Here is an 18,498-nt window from a genome sequence, read left to right as displayed (position 1 = left end):
TGCACTGTGGAGCAGTCTCCCACCTGCTGTGTTTCCCAAGGAATACAATTTACAGTCATTTAAATCAAATGTAAACAAGTTCCTCCTTTCCCAACCCGCTACTCATATACAGTACTAATGTACTATAGGTTGACCAACCAACCTCTTGTGTATGGGCACAACATAAAAAAAAAATAAATAAATAAATAAATCTTCTAATACTTTGTAAATTCCAAACACCAAACTCAGAATAATGTTTCTCACATGTGAGATAGCACACCAAAATCCACCCTCAGAATGCTTGATTGTATCCAGATGAATTCTCTCCCTCACTAATACCCTCCAATCACTTTCCCATATGTGTGCTTTTCCCATATTCTCATATATTATGCACTTTCATGGCTGCTCCACTAAACTGGCCACAAAAAGTTAGCTAATTATCGCTAACCACTCTGTTCAGCATCTGGTGGCAAATGACATATCCTCATTACTGTTTCAATAATATGTAAAAATTTCTGATTGATTGATAAAAAAATGATGTAATTACATAGAAAGGCATTACAAGAACTTTCAAAGTGCTCTAAACAAGCATTTTGGAATATTTTACATCTAAAAAAGTATCTTACAAACTTGAATGTTAGCACCATCTCAGGGAATATAAATGCTTTTTATGATGCCATCACTGGAGTCATCAATAAAGAAGAGGTTAAATTTGCCAGCCTGGTTGGCTAAGTGATTAGCATATCTGTTCTCCAATCAACAGGCCGTGGGTTTGAATCCCACCATAAAATGGTGAATGTTTGCGATAATCTTTAGGCGGGAGATGAATTTCATCATCAATTGTGAAACCATTGTCCTGCTTATTGGAAGCTGAAGTGGCTTAAAAAAAAGTTCCATGTTTGGTCTCTAGAGTAGGGTTTCCAGACTACATAAAAAAATTATAAAATTAGGATAAAAAAATGCTTAGCCAACCCACAGTACTATAGACTTACAACCGTTTGCATAAGTGGAAGTCACATAAAAAATATCTAAACAGTCAAAGAGAACAGTGATGATATTAATCACAAACACTGATATATTTTCATTATAGGCAAAAATTTATTCTTAGTTGGAGCATAAATATAATAATTTTAGTTATTAAATATCATTAAAGAAAATAATCTTTATGCAAGTGAGAAAGGTAATATCCTAATTTTTTAACACATAAAACACCATGAAAAACCTAGAGAGTGCATATTAGAAATTAATACTGGCAATATATAGCTATTTTAGTCATACTTAAAAATGACTCAAATTTGCCAAGCAGAATACAGCAAAATAATTTACCTCCTATTCTTTCTGGATGTGGCCTAGCTGGACTCTAAACAACAGAAGGAAAGAAACAGATATAACTGTAAAAAATTTTTATTAAGAAACTTCATTAAACTGAAATAATGATTTTTTTAAAAAAAAGTATCACGAATAAAAATAAAAAAAAATTGTTTGAAATATTCCAAATTTTCCAACTTTAGAAACCCAAACAATAATTCATATAAAAGAGAATTTCTGATTACTATATTAAACTTAACAAATTAAAAATTGTACTTGTGTTTTAATCCTTATTTTACACAAAGATAGGCAAAAAAAAAAAAAAAAAAAAAAAAAAAGCAACTGGCTTCACATCACGATGCTCTGTATTATTCAACAGTGTTGTGCATTATATGATAAGATATTAATTTATGAATTTAACTTATATGAAGTAATCTAGCAGTAAAAATGAGTTATGTGCATTTGTTTGTAATTCATAAAATTTTTGCCTAGTGTATTATAGACATCTCAGTATGAAAAGTGAAAAAGGGAATGAAAGCATAAAAGAATACATGAATGAAAGGTTATCAATTCAATCATGAAATCATCATTTTTTTATAGACTGACATAGATTAATTATAATGAAAGTTCTAATATGTGTAATAAAAGATTTTAAAAAATTAATTAACTTAGGTGGGAAGTATTAAGCAATACTAACCTCCTCAATCAGATCTGTTTAGATCAGAATGATGTAGTAACACTTAAGCTTTCCTTAGAAATGCTTTCTACAGAACAATTTTGTCAAAGACTTTTGCCTTATATACAGCCCCACTTGAAAGGGACAGCAGAACTGTTCTGTAAGCTCAGAGTGTTCAAGATCATGGTACTTTATATAATTTTTATGATCTTAATAATGAACAGCTAAAGATCTGAAATGGCCAGGTCCAAAGAGCTTATAGGTACAAGGAATTAAATACCAATGTAGGGAGTTTATTTCTGTCACAGAATGTAAAAAAAGAAAAAAAAATCATGCTCTCACACAGGGCTTAATGCCACTGGAATCCAAGTATCTTGGTAATATACTCAGATATACCTTGTATATGAGGAATGGCTACACAGCTGACCTTTTTAATGATTGAGGAAGCAGAAGTCCTCTATCAGACGTAATGCAGTTTATCAATAGTAAGCTATCTTAATTAATTTTTGTGATGCCTCTTACTATACCTCATTGAAACTTCATTTAAACTAGACCCTGCTTGCTCTACTAAATGTCATGATTTCACACTTGCTTTGTTAATCTTTCTGTCACCTATGCTCATACATTTCATCCACCTTTCATACTGAAGATCACCACAATATAATTCATAAAACTCTATTGTATAAATTTTTTGTAACATAACTATTTCATTATTACTGATTGTGTCAATTAGGAAACAACTTTTAATTATTCACACTACATATAAAAAAATAATTTCTTTTCAAATATAATATCCATTCCACCCAGTGGAAAAATCCTACAACTGTCTCTGATTCAAAACATTTTTTACTAATATTCTGATATAACATTTGCTACATGTATATAGAGTAGCAAATATTGATGAGACCTCAATAAAAGTCAGATGATTCTGACTTTTATTGAGCATGTAATGCATCCCACTATATACGAGGGTGGTCTGCAAAGTTTTCGGCCTCTACCATGGATGGCAACACTATCGGCAAGATTTTTTTTTCTAAGTTGATACATCTGTAATAAGCATCCATGTAAAATTGCAAGTCATTCTATCGAGTAGTTTGTTTTATACGGCTGTCAAAGTGTTGTCTGTATGCCTTGAAATGGATAAAATTCAATATTGTGCAGTTATAAAATTCTTTGTAAAAGAGTTTAATGCCAAAAGAAATTCATTCGAAGTTCAGAAGTTTATGGGCACTCTTCTTCTTCGTTTTCGACAATTAAGAAATGGGCTGCCAAGTTTAAATGCGGCCATACCAGCCTTGAAGATGATCCACGTGAAGGCTGTCCAAAAAGTGTAACAACACCAGAAATCATTGATGAAGTGCACGATATGGTATTGGATGACTGGCAAATCAAAGTGCATGAAATGGCTGAGACTATAGGCATTTCAAAAGAACGTGTAGGATATATTTTGCGTGAAGAATTGCAAATGAAAAAGCTTTACACAAAATGGGTGCCACGCTTGCTCACAGTAGATCAAAAAATGCACTCACATGAAAATCTCTGAACAGTGCTTGGAGCATTTTAACAAGAATTAAACTGATTTTGTATGTTGATTTATTACTATTGATGAGACGTGGATTCATCATTACACAGCAGAATCCAAACAACAGTCAAAACAGTGGACAGAAGCCAGCAGGAAAGGTCATGGCATCGGTGTTTTGGGATGCTAAAGGCATTTTGGTTATTAATTATCTTGAAAAGGATAAAACAATAACCGAGGAATATTTTTCCAATCTTTTAACTAGACTAGACGAAAAAATTCATGAGAAAAGACCTGGTTTGCAAAAAGAAAAAATCGTCTTTCATCGGAACAATGCACCTGCCTGCAAAGGTGTTTTGGCAAGGAGAAAAATAAGGGACTGCGCTATGAATTGTTGGAACATCCACCCTATTCCCCAGATTTGGCGTCCTCTGACTTCTATCTCTTCCCAAAACTAAAACTCTTCCTGCTGGTCAGTATCTTTCTTTGAATCAAGACGTGATTGCAGCTGTAGAGGGTTATTTTACAGATCTTACTGAGAACCACTGCAGGGACAGGATTATGGCGCTGGAGCATTGATGGAATAAATGTGATAGTCTTAAGGGAGATTATGGTAAAAAATAAAGATAATTTTGAAATTATAAATGTTTTTTCATTCTGAGGCCAAGAACTTTTTGAGACCACTATCGCATGCCTAAGAAGAAATCTGAATATTTATGGGATAATACAGATGAATTTGATATGAAATCACTGCTCTATATACATTAGCCTAAGTGTGAAGCTTTCTCACATGCAAACTTTTTTGGTTACATGGGTAAAATGTGGGGGGGGGGGAAAGAATGTAATGTTACAGAGTCATCATCATCAAATTCCTGACATGTACCCTCAAGGGGTGTACATGAAAAATTTACCTCTTTACTAACTTCCTATCTACAATTTTCCTCCAAATCAGTCTGTTACTTGTCAAGACTCCAAAGCCATTATCAGATCTTATATTTTTATCGACTAAGGCACTTTGTACTGTATCAATCCACCTATATCTTGGTCTTCCTCTGGGTCATTTTCCTGCCAACCTGGCAGAGAACACTTGTTTTGCTAATCTTTCCTCACCCATTCTGTTCAAGTGACCATACCACCTGAGATTAGTTCTCCTAACACATTCCTTGATGCTGACAATGTCGAGTTCTTTCCTAATATCCTCATTTTTAATATGACATTGCCATTGATGCCATCTGTTCATGCCTCTAATCTTTCTCAGGACTCTCATATCTGCGGTCTCTAATCTTTGGTCAAATGTTTTACTTCTGACCCAGCTCTCAGATCCATAAGTTAAAACTGGTTTGAATACAGCTAATTTAGTTCCAACTAATTTCTCTCTTATTCGATATGAATTTATTCAATTGACTTCCTACAATACCAGCTTTGTTGATTCTGTTGTTTATTTCCATATTTAATTTACCATCTTCACTAAAAATCGTGCCTAAGTAGGCTGAAATGTTTTACTTGTTCCACAGGTTCCCCATTCAAAACACAGTTGACATTTTCAAGGATTCTACCTATTTTCATTGTCTTTGTCTTTTAATGCTGACCTTCATACCATATCTATTACAACAGTTATTCAATTTAGTCAGGAATCTTGCAAACTTGTAGAGATTTATTTAGAAGTATAACATCGTCTGCATAAAGCAAATAGCTGACTTTAACATCTCCAATTTTGATATCACATTTAATACCACTTTCCTTCATAATGTGATCCATATAAATAATGAATAACAGAGGGGATAATGCACATCCTTGTCTCACACCAGATTTAACATTAAACCATCTTCCTGTACTTCCTTCAATTCTAACTGCTGACTTGCAACTCAAATAAAGACTAAGTATTGCTTGATATAATGCCCCATTGACATCATATAACTGTAGTGTAATGAATAGCTTCTCTCTTGGCACCTTGTCGTATTGTTACACCTGATATCTTGAGAATATAGTATTCTCAGTTATCATGGTGTAACATGAAAAATAAATAACATAAATAAAAACCCCTGCATAAAAAGGATAATTTAATTAATAAAATATTCTTGCATCCAGTATAAATTGAGTAAGATGTAAAGGTCTATTGTTTAGTTAAGATAACAAAAGAAAAGAATGTATTAAGATGTATTATGACTAAACAAGGAATTTGTATTAAATAAGTAGCTAACTAAGAATTAATATAGTAATGCGATTAAGAATGAAAGAGTTAAGTGCATAAGTATAAAAGAATGAGTCATGAAATATGCTATGTAAGAGGCTACAGATTAAGCATTAAGTAGAATTCTGAGAAAAGGTTAAAAGGGGGTTAAGATAGAGGCTAACAAGAGAAATAACGGAATATCGCTTAGGGCCTATACCCGGATAGAAACTTCGTTACGAGTTGCCGATCAAAATGACGTATGGCGGCAAAATGCTACCCAATTCGTAGACAGACGGAAAACAAGTAGGAGGCGGGAAAAAGAAGTAAGAAAGGGCGCCGTTAGGGGAGCAGCTATAAAAGGGTTGGTGACCCCCCCCCCCCAGGGGGCTTTTTCGAGGAGTAGGCTCTTTTGGGTTTTGGGGAAGACGGGTAGATAGTCAAGGAGGCTTGAGGCCTTTTTACCTTTTGCCAGAGGAGAAGAAACGTTTGGATAGTCGCGGTGATTTTAGTTTGGTTTTCTAGTGGATTTCACGGTGTTCCTGAGTGGGGAGATATGGCTTATATCCTCATGCCACAACAAAGAATCGAAGGTGAGTGGGAAGGCTATTCCCGCATTCCTATGTAGAAAGCGAAATATACCATAGAGTCATAGGAAGCTGTGAAAATATCGATATCCTCTTTTCGGATAGTACAGCCGACGGCGCAGATGTTTATATAGCCCTGAATTGCAAGAAGTTATGCAAGCAAGTTCGTTCAGTAGAAGGTAAAGGCCAGTAAGTGAAGCTAAAGAAAGGTATTGTGAATTTTGTCTTATGTTAACTAGAAGTTGTTTGATAGGTACCATTGTCATAATACAGAACTGTTAAAGTGATTAGGGAGAAATTATAATAGGACTTTAGAATTTGATAGAGAGTGTTAAAAGTAAGCTAGCTAGTGTTAATAATTTGTGAATAATTAATTATCCTAAGAATCTTGAGTGCCTACTATATTGTAAAAGGAAAGTTAATGACATAGTTGTGTGTTATTAATGAAGTAAATGGTTTTATTAATATTGAGTTTGATTAGTGTAAATTGAGTAATCAAGTAGCCCGAGAAATTTGAATGCCTAGTGTGATGTGTAGAGAATCGGAAATTGTCATAAGTATGTGCTAGGGTAGTTAATGATTTTGTTAGTGTACTTGAAGTTGAATAATCTAATAATGTGTGGTGGTCTAATTTTTCCATGTTAAGTGAATTCATGTTTTGTATGAAATTTTGTGGCGGCATGATCGTAGTAACTTTTGTCGAATCATAGCCCAACTACTTGTATTAAGCAAATTTTGGTGTGTAGGTAATTTAGTTGAGTATTTTGATATGTACCATGTTTAGAGAAATAATAAACCTTTTGTTAAATGAAAAAAAAGTTGTCTGATATTGCTAATCCAATGCACCGCTTAGAAACATTCGAGCCTAACCACTCGGGGATTTAATGTTAAGAAACAGGAAGTTTAAGGAATTAATGTCGAGTAACAAGAAATAGTGTCACGACTGCAATAGTTACACTTTCAGATGTTTGAGTTCCTTTTCTCTGTTTATGTATAAAATATCTTAAACTAAATATCCCAAAGGGTGCAGTTAAAATACAAATACTAGGGATACTATGGGGAACAATAACTCAGATATTAGTAGAAATTTTGGTGATGTCTTGAAAGTAGAAGTTAGAAGAATATAGACGAAGGCAGTTTGTAAGACAAACAAAATCGTAAGATAGGGACTTAACAGTATGCCTTTTCCAGATCGACAAAACTTAAATACAAATCTTTGTTATATTCCCATGCTTTCTCAACTAATTGTCATAAAGTGAAGATCTGATCCTGAGAGCCTCTATTTGGCCTGAATCCAGCTTGTTCTTCAGCAAGCTTTTCTTCCACAATTCTTCTCAACTGTTTCTCAAGTATACTGGCATAAATCTTGCGAGGAACACTCAGTAGGGAAATACCTCTGTAATTCTCACATTCAGTTTTACTTCCCTTTTTATGTATGGGTACTATGAGAGCTCTACTCCAATCATCAGAATTCGTCCCTCTGTCCAGGTTTTCTAAACTACGCAGTGCAGCCACTGTAAGACTTTTATACCACCATACTTCAGCATTTCTGGTCGAAAATCATCTACTCCTGCTGCCTTTCCACATTTCAAGCCTTTGATGGCTTTTTCTACTTCAAGTAAGGATATGTATTCCTGACTGTATGCCTGTTGAGTGTTTTTTTACCACTGTGCTATCACTGCTTGTTTCATTTAGCAATTTTTCGAAGTAATTACTCCATACTTCAAGGATATCTTTTTCTCCTGTTTTCATGTCACATTTATTATCTCTAACTGCTTTTACAGCACTCTTTCCTCCATTTCTAAGTTTCTTTAACAACCTCCAGAATATCTTACCACCTTCTTGATATTTATTTTCTATGTTCTTGCCAAAATCTTCCCATGACTTTGTTTAGCTAGTTTTACACAATGTTTAGCTTTCTTACATTTGTCTCTGTATTCTCTAAGAGCACAAGCTGACTTATTTGCCAGGAACTTTTGATATGCTTTCTTCTTTTCCTTCATGTTACAGAATTAGAATGTAAAATACAACCAAGAAAAATAGAAATTAAAGAGAAAGAATTTTAGATCTGGAGGAGAAGGTTCATTTGAGGCTTTCTGGTATGAGATAGAGGCCTATAGGACGAAATATATTGTTGGGTGCTGCTATCCAGGAGGTCCACAGTCCTCAATAATTATGGGAGACTAACTATGGGGAAACAGACTGGAGGGAGGAAAAAGTACATGCTAAGAAGTAAACTGAATTTATAAAGTTCCTATGGAGAATTATGTGAAACAACACGTTAAAGAGAGGACCAGGGATTTCAGAGTATTGGATCTGATAATTGTATCAACAAATATATCCATAACCTAATTAGATACTCAGGCAGAGTATCTAATTAGTGTACATGCAGGTTATGGATATGTTGGGAAGAGAGACCATGCAGTCTTATTCTGGGACATTGCCAAATACGTGGAATTCTCTATAAAGAAAAGCTTTATAAGCATCCATGTGAAATTGCAAGTCATTCTATTGAGTAATTTGTTTTACATGGCTGTCTGAAGTAAAAGTGTTGCCTGTGACAGATATAGTGGGCTTCTTGGAGCAATGCTATGGCCTGAGAAGCTGCAAGGAAAGAATGTCAGTAGTGCATGGGAAGTGTTAAGAGATTGTTTGAAAAAAAAGTATCAGACTGTATACCCAAAGAAAGGAGGATAAACCAAGCAGGAATTAAGTGGATGAATAGAGATATAAAACAAGAGCTGGAAAAAAAAAAAAACACCATGGACAGAATACAAAGAAAAAGGTGATCAACATATCCATGAGCAGTACAAAGTACAAGCAAGAAAAGTTTGGTAAGATAGTTCAAAGTAAACCCAAAAGAGTTTTTCTGTTATGTAACAAACAAGAGTTAAAATGACTATGGTAGGATTTTAAATGCTCATGGCAGGCAAGTGACAGAGGCAAAAGAAATAGTTGAGTTGCTGAGTGATCATTTTGCAAAAGTGTATCATCCAGGTGGAGATTTTACAGATGTTGATGTGACACACACACACACATATATCAAAGCTGAGGTAAACGAAGAGGAGGTGTTCAGCATATTGAAAAATTTGAATATGAACACCACAGTGGTACTGGATGATATGTCAGCCCATATACTACATGAATGTGCAAAAGAACTGGCATTGCATCTGATGAAGTTGTTCAGTATAAGTCTCAGTTCAGTAAAGGTTCCAGAGGAGTGGAAAGTGGATAAGATAGTTCTATTGCATAAAGATGGTTCTAAGACAGAGCTAGCAAAATACAGACCAATTAAGGAAATCCAACAATGGGTGAATAGGGATGATACTCTATAGCAAAGTTTCTTAAACTGTGAGTCTCAACCCCATATGGGGTCGCTTAACTGAATGTGGGGGTTGCGAAAAATTTAGCAACAGTAAAAGGTTCCTGAATGCGCAACGACCAAAATTTAACTCAAAAATCAAACAGGTAATGAATCCAAGCTGTTTCTGGCAGTGCTTACTCATTGCATCGCATGACTTCACTGCAGCCTTGGTTCTGAACACACAACACGTGCACTTTGCACTGCGTGTGCCGTCACACCATGCAATGCCAATGAACGCTGCCAGAAACACCTCAGATTCGAGACTATTGTATATTATGAACTGCAGTGTTTTTATTGTACATACAAAGTTTTCTGTTCTTACAGAAACATAATAGTTTAATTACAGAAAATAAAGACTTTTAATATTTTCCTACCATCATTCATACCGTCATAACCGAAATTTTTTTTTTTCGGTTATGGATAAGTGGCTAAATTCAGACAGAAGAGGTAAAAATACTGATGACAATGCAGCATAGTCTTCGCTACCAGGTTATACTACACCTAAATTGACAAGAAAAAGAAAACATTTCGAATCATTTTTGCAATATGAATTTACTTCTGATAATCATGATGGTGTGGAAAAACCTCTTTGCTTAATTTGTAATGAAGTTTTGGCTGCAGAAGAGCATGAAACCAGCAAACTAAAATGACATCTTAATACCAAGCATGCAGCATACTACAATAAACCAAAGGAATATTTTGAACTACTTTTAAAATCTTAATATAAAAAAAAAACAATGTGTTTAAGAAATTTGTTGCTGTCAACAAAAAGTATTTACTTGAATCTTACGAAACTTCTTATTTAATTGCAAAAACTAAAAAGCCATACGCGATAGGAGAAGATCTCATGTTACCTGCTGCTATTAAAATGTCAGAAATAGTTCATGAGAAAAAAGTATGGGGATGAAATTCATAAAATTCCTTTATCGAATGATACTGTTTCCAAAAGAATTTCTGAAATTAGTAATGACCAATACCAGCAGCTTATTACCAGGCTTAAGGGCAGCCCAAAGTTTGCAATTCAGTTAAATGAAACAACTGATATTTCTAACATGGCACAGTTTGTTACTTTATGTAAGATATGTTTATGAAGGAAGCATACATGAGAAATTATTGTTTTGTTGCCCTTTGGGAGGGCATACAAGAGGGAAAGATATATATATCTTAAAGTCGATGAATTTTTCACAAATGAAGGTTTACAGAGAAAAACTGCACTGGAGTCTATACAGACGGTGCTGGAGCAATGATGGGCAAGAATGCTGGATTTGCAGCAAAAGTTAAAGCTGGTGGCAATGAACATATCACTTTTACTCACTGCATGATCTATCGGGAGGGACTCATAGCAAAAAAATATCACCAGAGTTAGATGTTGTGCTTCGTGATACTATCAAAATCATTTACTTCATTAAAAGCCATGCCCTTAACAGTCATTTGTTTTCAAACCTTTGCAAAGACATGGACCCCAATTACAAAAGTTTATTACTACATGCAAAGGTAAGTTGGTTCTCAAGAGGGCAAAGTTTAAACAGATTATTGAAATTGAAAGATGAAGTTGTTATATTTTTGACTGAGCAGAAATCTGATTTTGTTAATTTTTTTCATAATGACTTATGGCTTTCAAAACTGTGTTATTTGTCGGATATTTTCGAAAAACTCAATGATTTAAACATGTCGCTCCTTTGGTGTCTTTTAAGATAACTGTTTACTAAAAAAAAAAAAAAAAGTTAACATATGGAAGAATAGGATGGAAAATGGTTCATTAGAAATGTTTACAGCTACAGATGATTTTATAATTAAAAATAACCTTCCCAAAGATTTCATTGTAAGAGTTATAAATGATCATCTGAAGTGCCTGGAGACACAGTTTCTGAAATACTTCCCTTCAAATTTTGATTCAATAAAACTAAGTTTGGTTCATAAACCATACTCAATTGAAATCAAAAACATCAGTCATCTGCCATTAAAAGTTCAAGAAGAATTTGCCGAGTTATCAAGACACAGATTTAAAACTTGAGTTTCCTAAAAAATCATTAAATGAATTTTGGCTTGGGATTAGGACAGAATTTCCAACAATTTCTGAAATGGCCCTAAACATACTTCTGCCATTTTGTACTACGTATTTATGTGAAGTAGCAATCTCATATAACCGATATTTTGATTTTATAATCATTGATGATTATAAAATCAAAATATCGATCAACTCTGAAAAACATTAAAGATGCCCTACGTCCTGCAGTATCAAATATTCAGCCAAGATTTAATTCTTTATGTAAAAATAAACAAGCACATGCATCTCATTAGTATGCAAATTTGCTTTTGTCTTTAATAAATGGTAAAATTATATGTATACTAAAGAATTATTTTAAAATAAATTTCTTTATGACTTATTATCAAGAAATGTTTAATTTGCATACCTATTTTATATACTACATACCCAAGACTGCATAAAAATTTCTCGGGAGAAAAGGGATGAGTGGAAAAAATTTAAGAAGCTTTGCTCTATAGTGGGAAGTATGGTAGGTCCTAGTAACTTATTCACATTTTATAATAAAGTGACAGAAGAATTAGATAAAGGAAATAGTATACCATGATACTGTTGGACTTTGCAAAGGCACATTTGACAGAATACTACATGGAAAACTATTACAAAAGTTGGAGCAAATTGAAATGGATATGAAGCTAGTAGCATCATATCCATTTCAATATGTTCTAAAGAGTCGTATATTGTGGAGTGGAATCTAGGGGAATGAGTGACTAGTAAACTACCTTAGGGTTCTGTAGGCTACTACTCTTTAATTTGTATATCAATGATATAAGGAAAGATTTAAGAGGAAATATCCAGTTGTTTGTTGATGATGATGATGATGCAAAACTGGAGAGAGCAATAGTTGATAAAGATCATGTGCATATTCTGCAGAATGATTTAAATAAATTGGCATTGTGGGCGATTGTCAATATAATGTTGCAAAATGTAAGGTTATGCACTTCGGGTAGAAAAGGATGCATACAGTGTATTATATTGATGGTACTAGATTGCAGGAGATTGATGAGGCTAGGGACTTGGAGATGATGGTGAAGAGAGAGTTGAAGTTCGGAGGACATATCACAAAAGTTGGTAAAATGGCTCAAAGGATTACTTGAATGTTGAAAAACATGCTAACAAGTTAAGATAGGGAAGTTATTATCGGGCTATGATAATAACTCCCCTATCATCTTGCTACTACGCTGCATCTTGACTACTACGCGATTTAGTCGCCTGGATTTGTCAGGGACCAGGAGGTGGTAGAGGAGATTCAGAGATGAGTGACTAAGCTGGTGACAGGTTTATGGAATGCTCCCTATGAGGGTAGGTTGAAGGTTTGTGGATTACAAAGTTTAGCTGATAGGTGGAAAGAAGGGACATGACAGAAACTTTTAAGATATTAAAAGAGACATAAAATTGATCCAAAGAAATTTCAATATATAACAAACAGTCAAAGAACTAGGGATCATGGAAATTGTGTAAGAGTGTGGTTAGTAGTGGTGTGCAGATCAGATCTCTTGCATGGAAAGTGATGAATGATGGAATGGTTTGCCAGAATTAGTTTTTGAGTTCCCTGAGAGTGAATGAGTTTAAGGAGAGGTATGATAGCATTTGTGTATAATAATTAGTCTGGGTCACCCACAATGAGTCTCTGTACTCCATGAGATCCTGTATATAATAATAATTGTCAAATAATAAAGTTACAAGAGCATTAGATGAGGGAAAGGCATATACTGCCACTTTTCTAGACTTAGCAAAGACATTTGACAGGGTGCCACATGATAAGCTGGATTCAGGACAGGCTGTCAGATAGGTATCAGAGAGTTGTGTATGGTGGGGCAATGCCAAAGAGGCAGAAGGTTACAAGTCAGGTTCCACAGGGCTCAGTACTGGGACCTATATTGTTTAACCTTTATATCAATGACATTGTCCGTGAATTGCAAGGGGGATATTCAGTTGTTTGCGGAAGATGCGAAGCTGGGAAGGGTTATTAGTAATAGAGCAGATGTGGTAGCCCTGCAAGAGGATTTGAATAAGCTAGATAGATGGGCAAATAAATGGGGGAGGGGAGTGTCAGTTTAATGCAGCAAAATGTAAGGTCTTGAGGTTTGGGACACATCGATGGGACGCTGCATACTCTATGGGAGGAGTTAAACTGGAGGAAGTAGGGGGAGACAAAAGATCTGGGGTTGATGATTGATAGAAAGCTGAAATTTAGGGGACATATTACAAAGGTAAGTGAAGGTAACACAGAGGATTGCTGCAATAATGGGAAGGACACTGACCTGCAGAGATAAAAGGGTTATCATTCTGTTGTATATGACTCTGATCAGGCCACACTTAGACTATTGTTCTCAGATCTGGTCCCCAGGATTTGAAGGGGAAAAATTAACTGTGGAAAGGGTACAAAGGCAGATAACAAAGATGGTTTCAGGACTGTACATTGTTAGTTATGAGGATCAGCTGAGGGAGTGTGGACTGCAGAGTTTGGTGGAGAGAAGAAGGAGAAGTGATATGATTGAGACTTTTAAACTGTTGAGAAGTGGTAGGGTTGACACTGGGGAGTTCTTTCACTTGCTTGAACAGCGGGAAGGAGTCATGACAAGGGGCCATCCCTGGAAGTTACGAAAGATAACTGTGAGAAAGAGGGTGAGGGGTGGTTTCTTTGCATGGAGGATGATTGAACCATGGAATGCATTGCCTAATAGAGTGGTGAGAGCGAGAACGGTCAATGAGTTTAAGAATTGGTATAGAGACTTTGTGTTTCCTAGGAGGGACCTCCCTCGATGAGTCTTTTGACTCCATGGAGGCCTGAATAATAATAATAATAATAATAATAATAATATACTTTCTTATCTAGCAGAAAAACTGAGAATTATTATTTACAACTCAACTTAACACAAAACAAGGTACGGATTTTGAATTATGCCAATTGAAATTGGAATAAACAGTTTTAATAAAATTTAATAAAACAAGCAACTGGAATTTTCAAAATTTACTTCTAAAATTTTGATTACTCCATTGCTCAAGAATAGGGATAACCTATTCTTGAGCATGGAGTACCTTCATATTGTACTTTAATGGAATAATTTACAGAAAGCTGTATAACTGAGAGGAGACCTCCACACAGCCTTTAAAGGAATGCAGAGAACCAACCAGGGCTTCTGACCTAATGTCCAATACTCACCTTCTCGTAGTGCACCCTGTTGGGTATCTACTTGGATACTGAACGAACGAGGATGGGCTGGCAATTTGGGATTTAGCCGACCAAATTGTATTCTTATTGGCTTAAACCAATATACAAAATGATGGTACAACATGACAAAATTTCATGCCGGCCGGGGCATTGCCCGGTTGAATAAGGCACCCATTGTTTTTGCCAGGGAACCAGGGCGAACAGAGAAAAGTCAGCTACTGGAACAAATCTGAAAACAAACCCCAACTCAACATCACCAGAGTTAAAGATCGGTACTATCAACATAAGAAGCCTGAATGGCAAAGAAATGGAGCTAGCTGAGGAATTAGATAAGTACCAGATCGACATAATAGGGGTGACTGAAACAAAAAAGACCAAAACTGGTGAGATCTTTCTGAGCAATAAATACAAAATGTTATATTCAGGCAATGACAATAAAGGTAAAGAAGGAGTAGCCATAGTATTCAACACAAAATACGAGGCTAATCTTCTTGAATGGCAGTCAGTCTCAAGTAGAGTAATGTGGGCAAATATGAGAATGGGGAACTCGACAATGAGACTTATTTGTGCCTATGGTCCCACAGAAGGTTATACTAAGTTAGAAGTGGAGGAATTTTTTTTGAGGCTTTAGAAAAAGCTACTGACACAATGAAAAAGGAAAAGTTGGTCCTTGTTGGGGATCTAAATAGCAGAGTAGGAAATGATTGTGAGACATACAAAAATATTTTGGGAAAATTTGGAGAAAAGAGCAAAGCTAATGATAATGGCAAATATCTGTTGGATGTCTGCTGAGGACATGGACTGGTTATTACTAACACCACGTTCCAACATAAAAATGTGCACAAATTCACATGGAGAGAAAAGGCAAGGAATAAGAAAAGTCTCATTGACTATGTTATTGTTGACAGTGATGTTTTCTCCCTGGTGCAGGACACCAGAGTGTACAGAGGATTTGAAATTGGAAGTGATCACTATTTAGTCTTGATCAGGATAAAATCGAATTTCATATTGAAAAGAATAACATGTAAGAGAGTTTTAAAGCAAATAAAAGTTGAGCAGCTCTCAGATGTGAACTGTAGACTAAAATACACAAAGATTATTGAAGAAAAAATGAAAGAGTTTGAGAACAGGAATCAAACCTTGGAGATTCAGTGGCAAGTCTTAAAGAAAGCCCTGATTGATTCAGCTAGAGAGGTATGGGGTGAAGTTGTCTGCAAGGATAGAAAAATTAGAACTCCATGGAGGACACAGGAAGTTAAAGAGGCAGTGAAGGAAAAGAAGAAAGCATATCAAAAGTTCCTGGCAAATAAGTCAGCTTGTGCTCTTAGAGAATACAGAGACAAATCTAAGAAAACTAAACAATGTGTAAAACTAGCTAAACAAAAGTCATGGGAGGACTTTGGCAAGAACATAGAAAATAAATATCAAGAAGGTGGTAAGATATTCTAGAGGTTGTTAAAGAAACTTAGAAATGGAGGAAAGAGTGCTGTAAAAGCAGTTAGAGATGATAAAGGTGACATGAAAACAGGAGAAAAAGATATCCTTGAAGTATGGAGTAATTACTTTGAAAAACTGCTAAATGAAACAAGTAGTGACGACAGCAGAGTGGTAAAAAACACTGACCAGGCATGCAGTCAGGAAGACATATCCATATTTGAAGTAGAAAAAGCCATCAAAGGCTTGAAATGTGGAAAGGCAGCAGGAGTAGATGATCTTCAACCAGAAATGCTGAAGTATGATGTTATAAAAGTCTTACAGTGGCTGCACTGCGTAGTTCAGAAAGCCTGGACAGAGGGACGAATTCTGATGATTGGAGTAGAGCTCTCATAGTACCCATATATAAAAAGGGAAATAAAACTGAATGTGAGAATTACAGAGGTATTTCCCTACTGAGTGTTCCTGGCAAGATCTATGCAAGTATACTTGAGAAACGGTTGAGAAGAATTGTGGAAGAAAAGCTTGGTGAAAAACAAGCTGGATTCAGGTCAAATAGAGGCTGTCAGGATCAGATCTTCACTTTACGACAATTAGTTGAGAAAGCATGGGAATATAACAAAGATCTGTATTTAAGTTTTGTCGATCTGGAAAAGGCATACGACAAGGTGCCAAGAGAGAAGCTATTCATTACACTACAGTTATATGATGTCAATGGGGCATTATATCAAGCAATACTTAGTCTTTATTTGAGTTGCAAGTCAGCAGTTAGAATTGAAGGAAGTACAGGAAAATGGTTTAATGTTAAATCTGGTGTGAGACAAGGATGTACATTATCCCCTCTGTTATTCATTATCTATATGGATCACATTATGAAGGAAAGTGGTATTAAACCTGATATCAAAATTGGAGATGTTAATGTCAGCTCTTTGCTTTATGCAGATGATGTTATACTTCTAAATAAATCTGCTACAAGTCTGCAAGCTTCCCTGACTAAATTGAATAACTGTTGTAATAGATATGGTATGAAGGTCAGCAATAAAAAGACAAAGACAATGAAAATAGGCAGAATCATTGAAAATGTCAACTGTGTTGTGAAACTGTGTTGTGAATGGAGAACCTGTGGAACAAGTAAAACATTTCAGCTACTTAAGCATGATTTTTACTGAAGATAGTAAATTAAATATGGAAATAGACAACAGAATCAACAAAGATGGTATGGTTGGAAGTCAATTGAATAAATTCATATGGAATAAGAGAGAAATTAGTTGAAACACTAAATTAGCTGTATACAAGAAACAGTGTTCAAACCAGTTTTAACTTATGGATCTGAGAGCTGGTTCAGAAGTAAAACACTTGACCAAAGACTAGAGACCGCAGATATGAAAGTCCTGAGAAAGATTATAGGCGTGAACAGATGGCATCAATGGCAATATCATATTAAAAAATGAGGATATTAGGAAAGAACTTGGCGTTGTCAGCATCCAGGAATGAGTTAGCAGAGCTAATCTCAGGTGGTATGGTCACTTAAACAGAATGGGTGAAGAAAGATTAGCAAAACAAGTGTTCTCTGCCAGGTTGGCATAGAACACTTGTTTCTCTGCCAACCTGGTGGATTGATATGGTACAAAGTGCCTTAGACGATAGAAATATAAGATCTGATAATGTTGGAGTCTTGACAAGTAACAGACTTATTTGGAGGAAAATTGTAGATAGGAAGTTAGTAATGATGTAAATTTTTTCATGTAGTACTATCATATCCTGTACATCCCTTGAGGGTACATGGGAATAATTTGATGTTGATGATGAGAAAAATAATTAAACAATACGTTTAATCAATTTTATTATTTTGTCTCAGTCACAGAGACATCACTAGGAATACAATGTTAAAATTGTATTGTAATAACACACACAAAAACACACAAGAAACAATAAGTAAAAGAAATGAGAAGAATAAATAAAGACTAAAGTCCTATGAGGTGTGCCCTCTATGGGTGCTGTTGGCAAGCCTTAAATGTTAGGCAGGAGGCCTAAGAGTTAAAGTTTAAATAAGCATCTAAGCCCAAATACTCATTGGTATAACTACCATGTCACAAAATTCCCTGCAATGAAGAGACAAGAGAGTTTAGTAAACTCACTGAAAGCTTATTGCCGAGAGGCAAAAAAAAAAGTCGTCGCTGATATAGAGCATCTGCCACCTAAAATTCATATCCTCTGTGCTGATTCACCATTATACAACAGC

The 18,498-nt window shown here is 35.2% G+C and overlaps 1 protein-coding gene across 1 annotated transcript in view; it reads right to left on the bottom strand.

Moving 5' to 3' along the window:
- Window positions 1–18,498, bottom strand: part of AMPKalpha (AMP-activated protein kinase alpha subunit) — a 265,316-nt gene that overhangs the window by 108,916 nt on the left and 137,902 nt on the right. The window contains exon 11 of the mRNA XM_090414193.1: window positions 1,306–1,339. Within this exon, the coding sequence (XP_090270319.1) occupies window positions 1,306–1,339 (34 nt within the window). The remainder of the gene's footprint in view (window positions 1–1,305; window positions 1,340–18,498) is intronic.

This window comes from Typopeltis vanoorti, chromosome 24 (assembly GCF_054136105.1).
Source record: "Typopeltis vanoorti isolate ZY-2024b chromosome 24, IOZ_Tvanoo_1.0, whole genome shotgun sequence".
Taxonomy (NCBI): Eukaryota; Metazoa; Arthropoda; class Arachnida; order Uropygi; family Thelyphonidae; genus Typopeltis; species Typopeltis vanoorti.
Note: the sequence above shows the minus strand (reverse complement) of the source record. Positions and strands in the feature narration are given on the sequence as shown.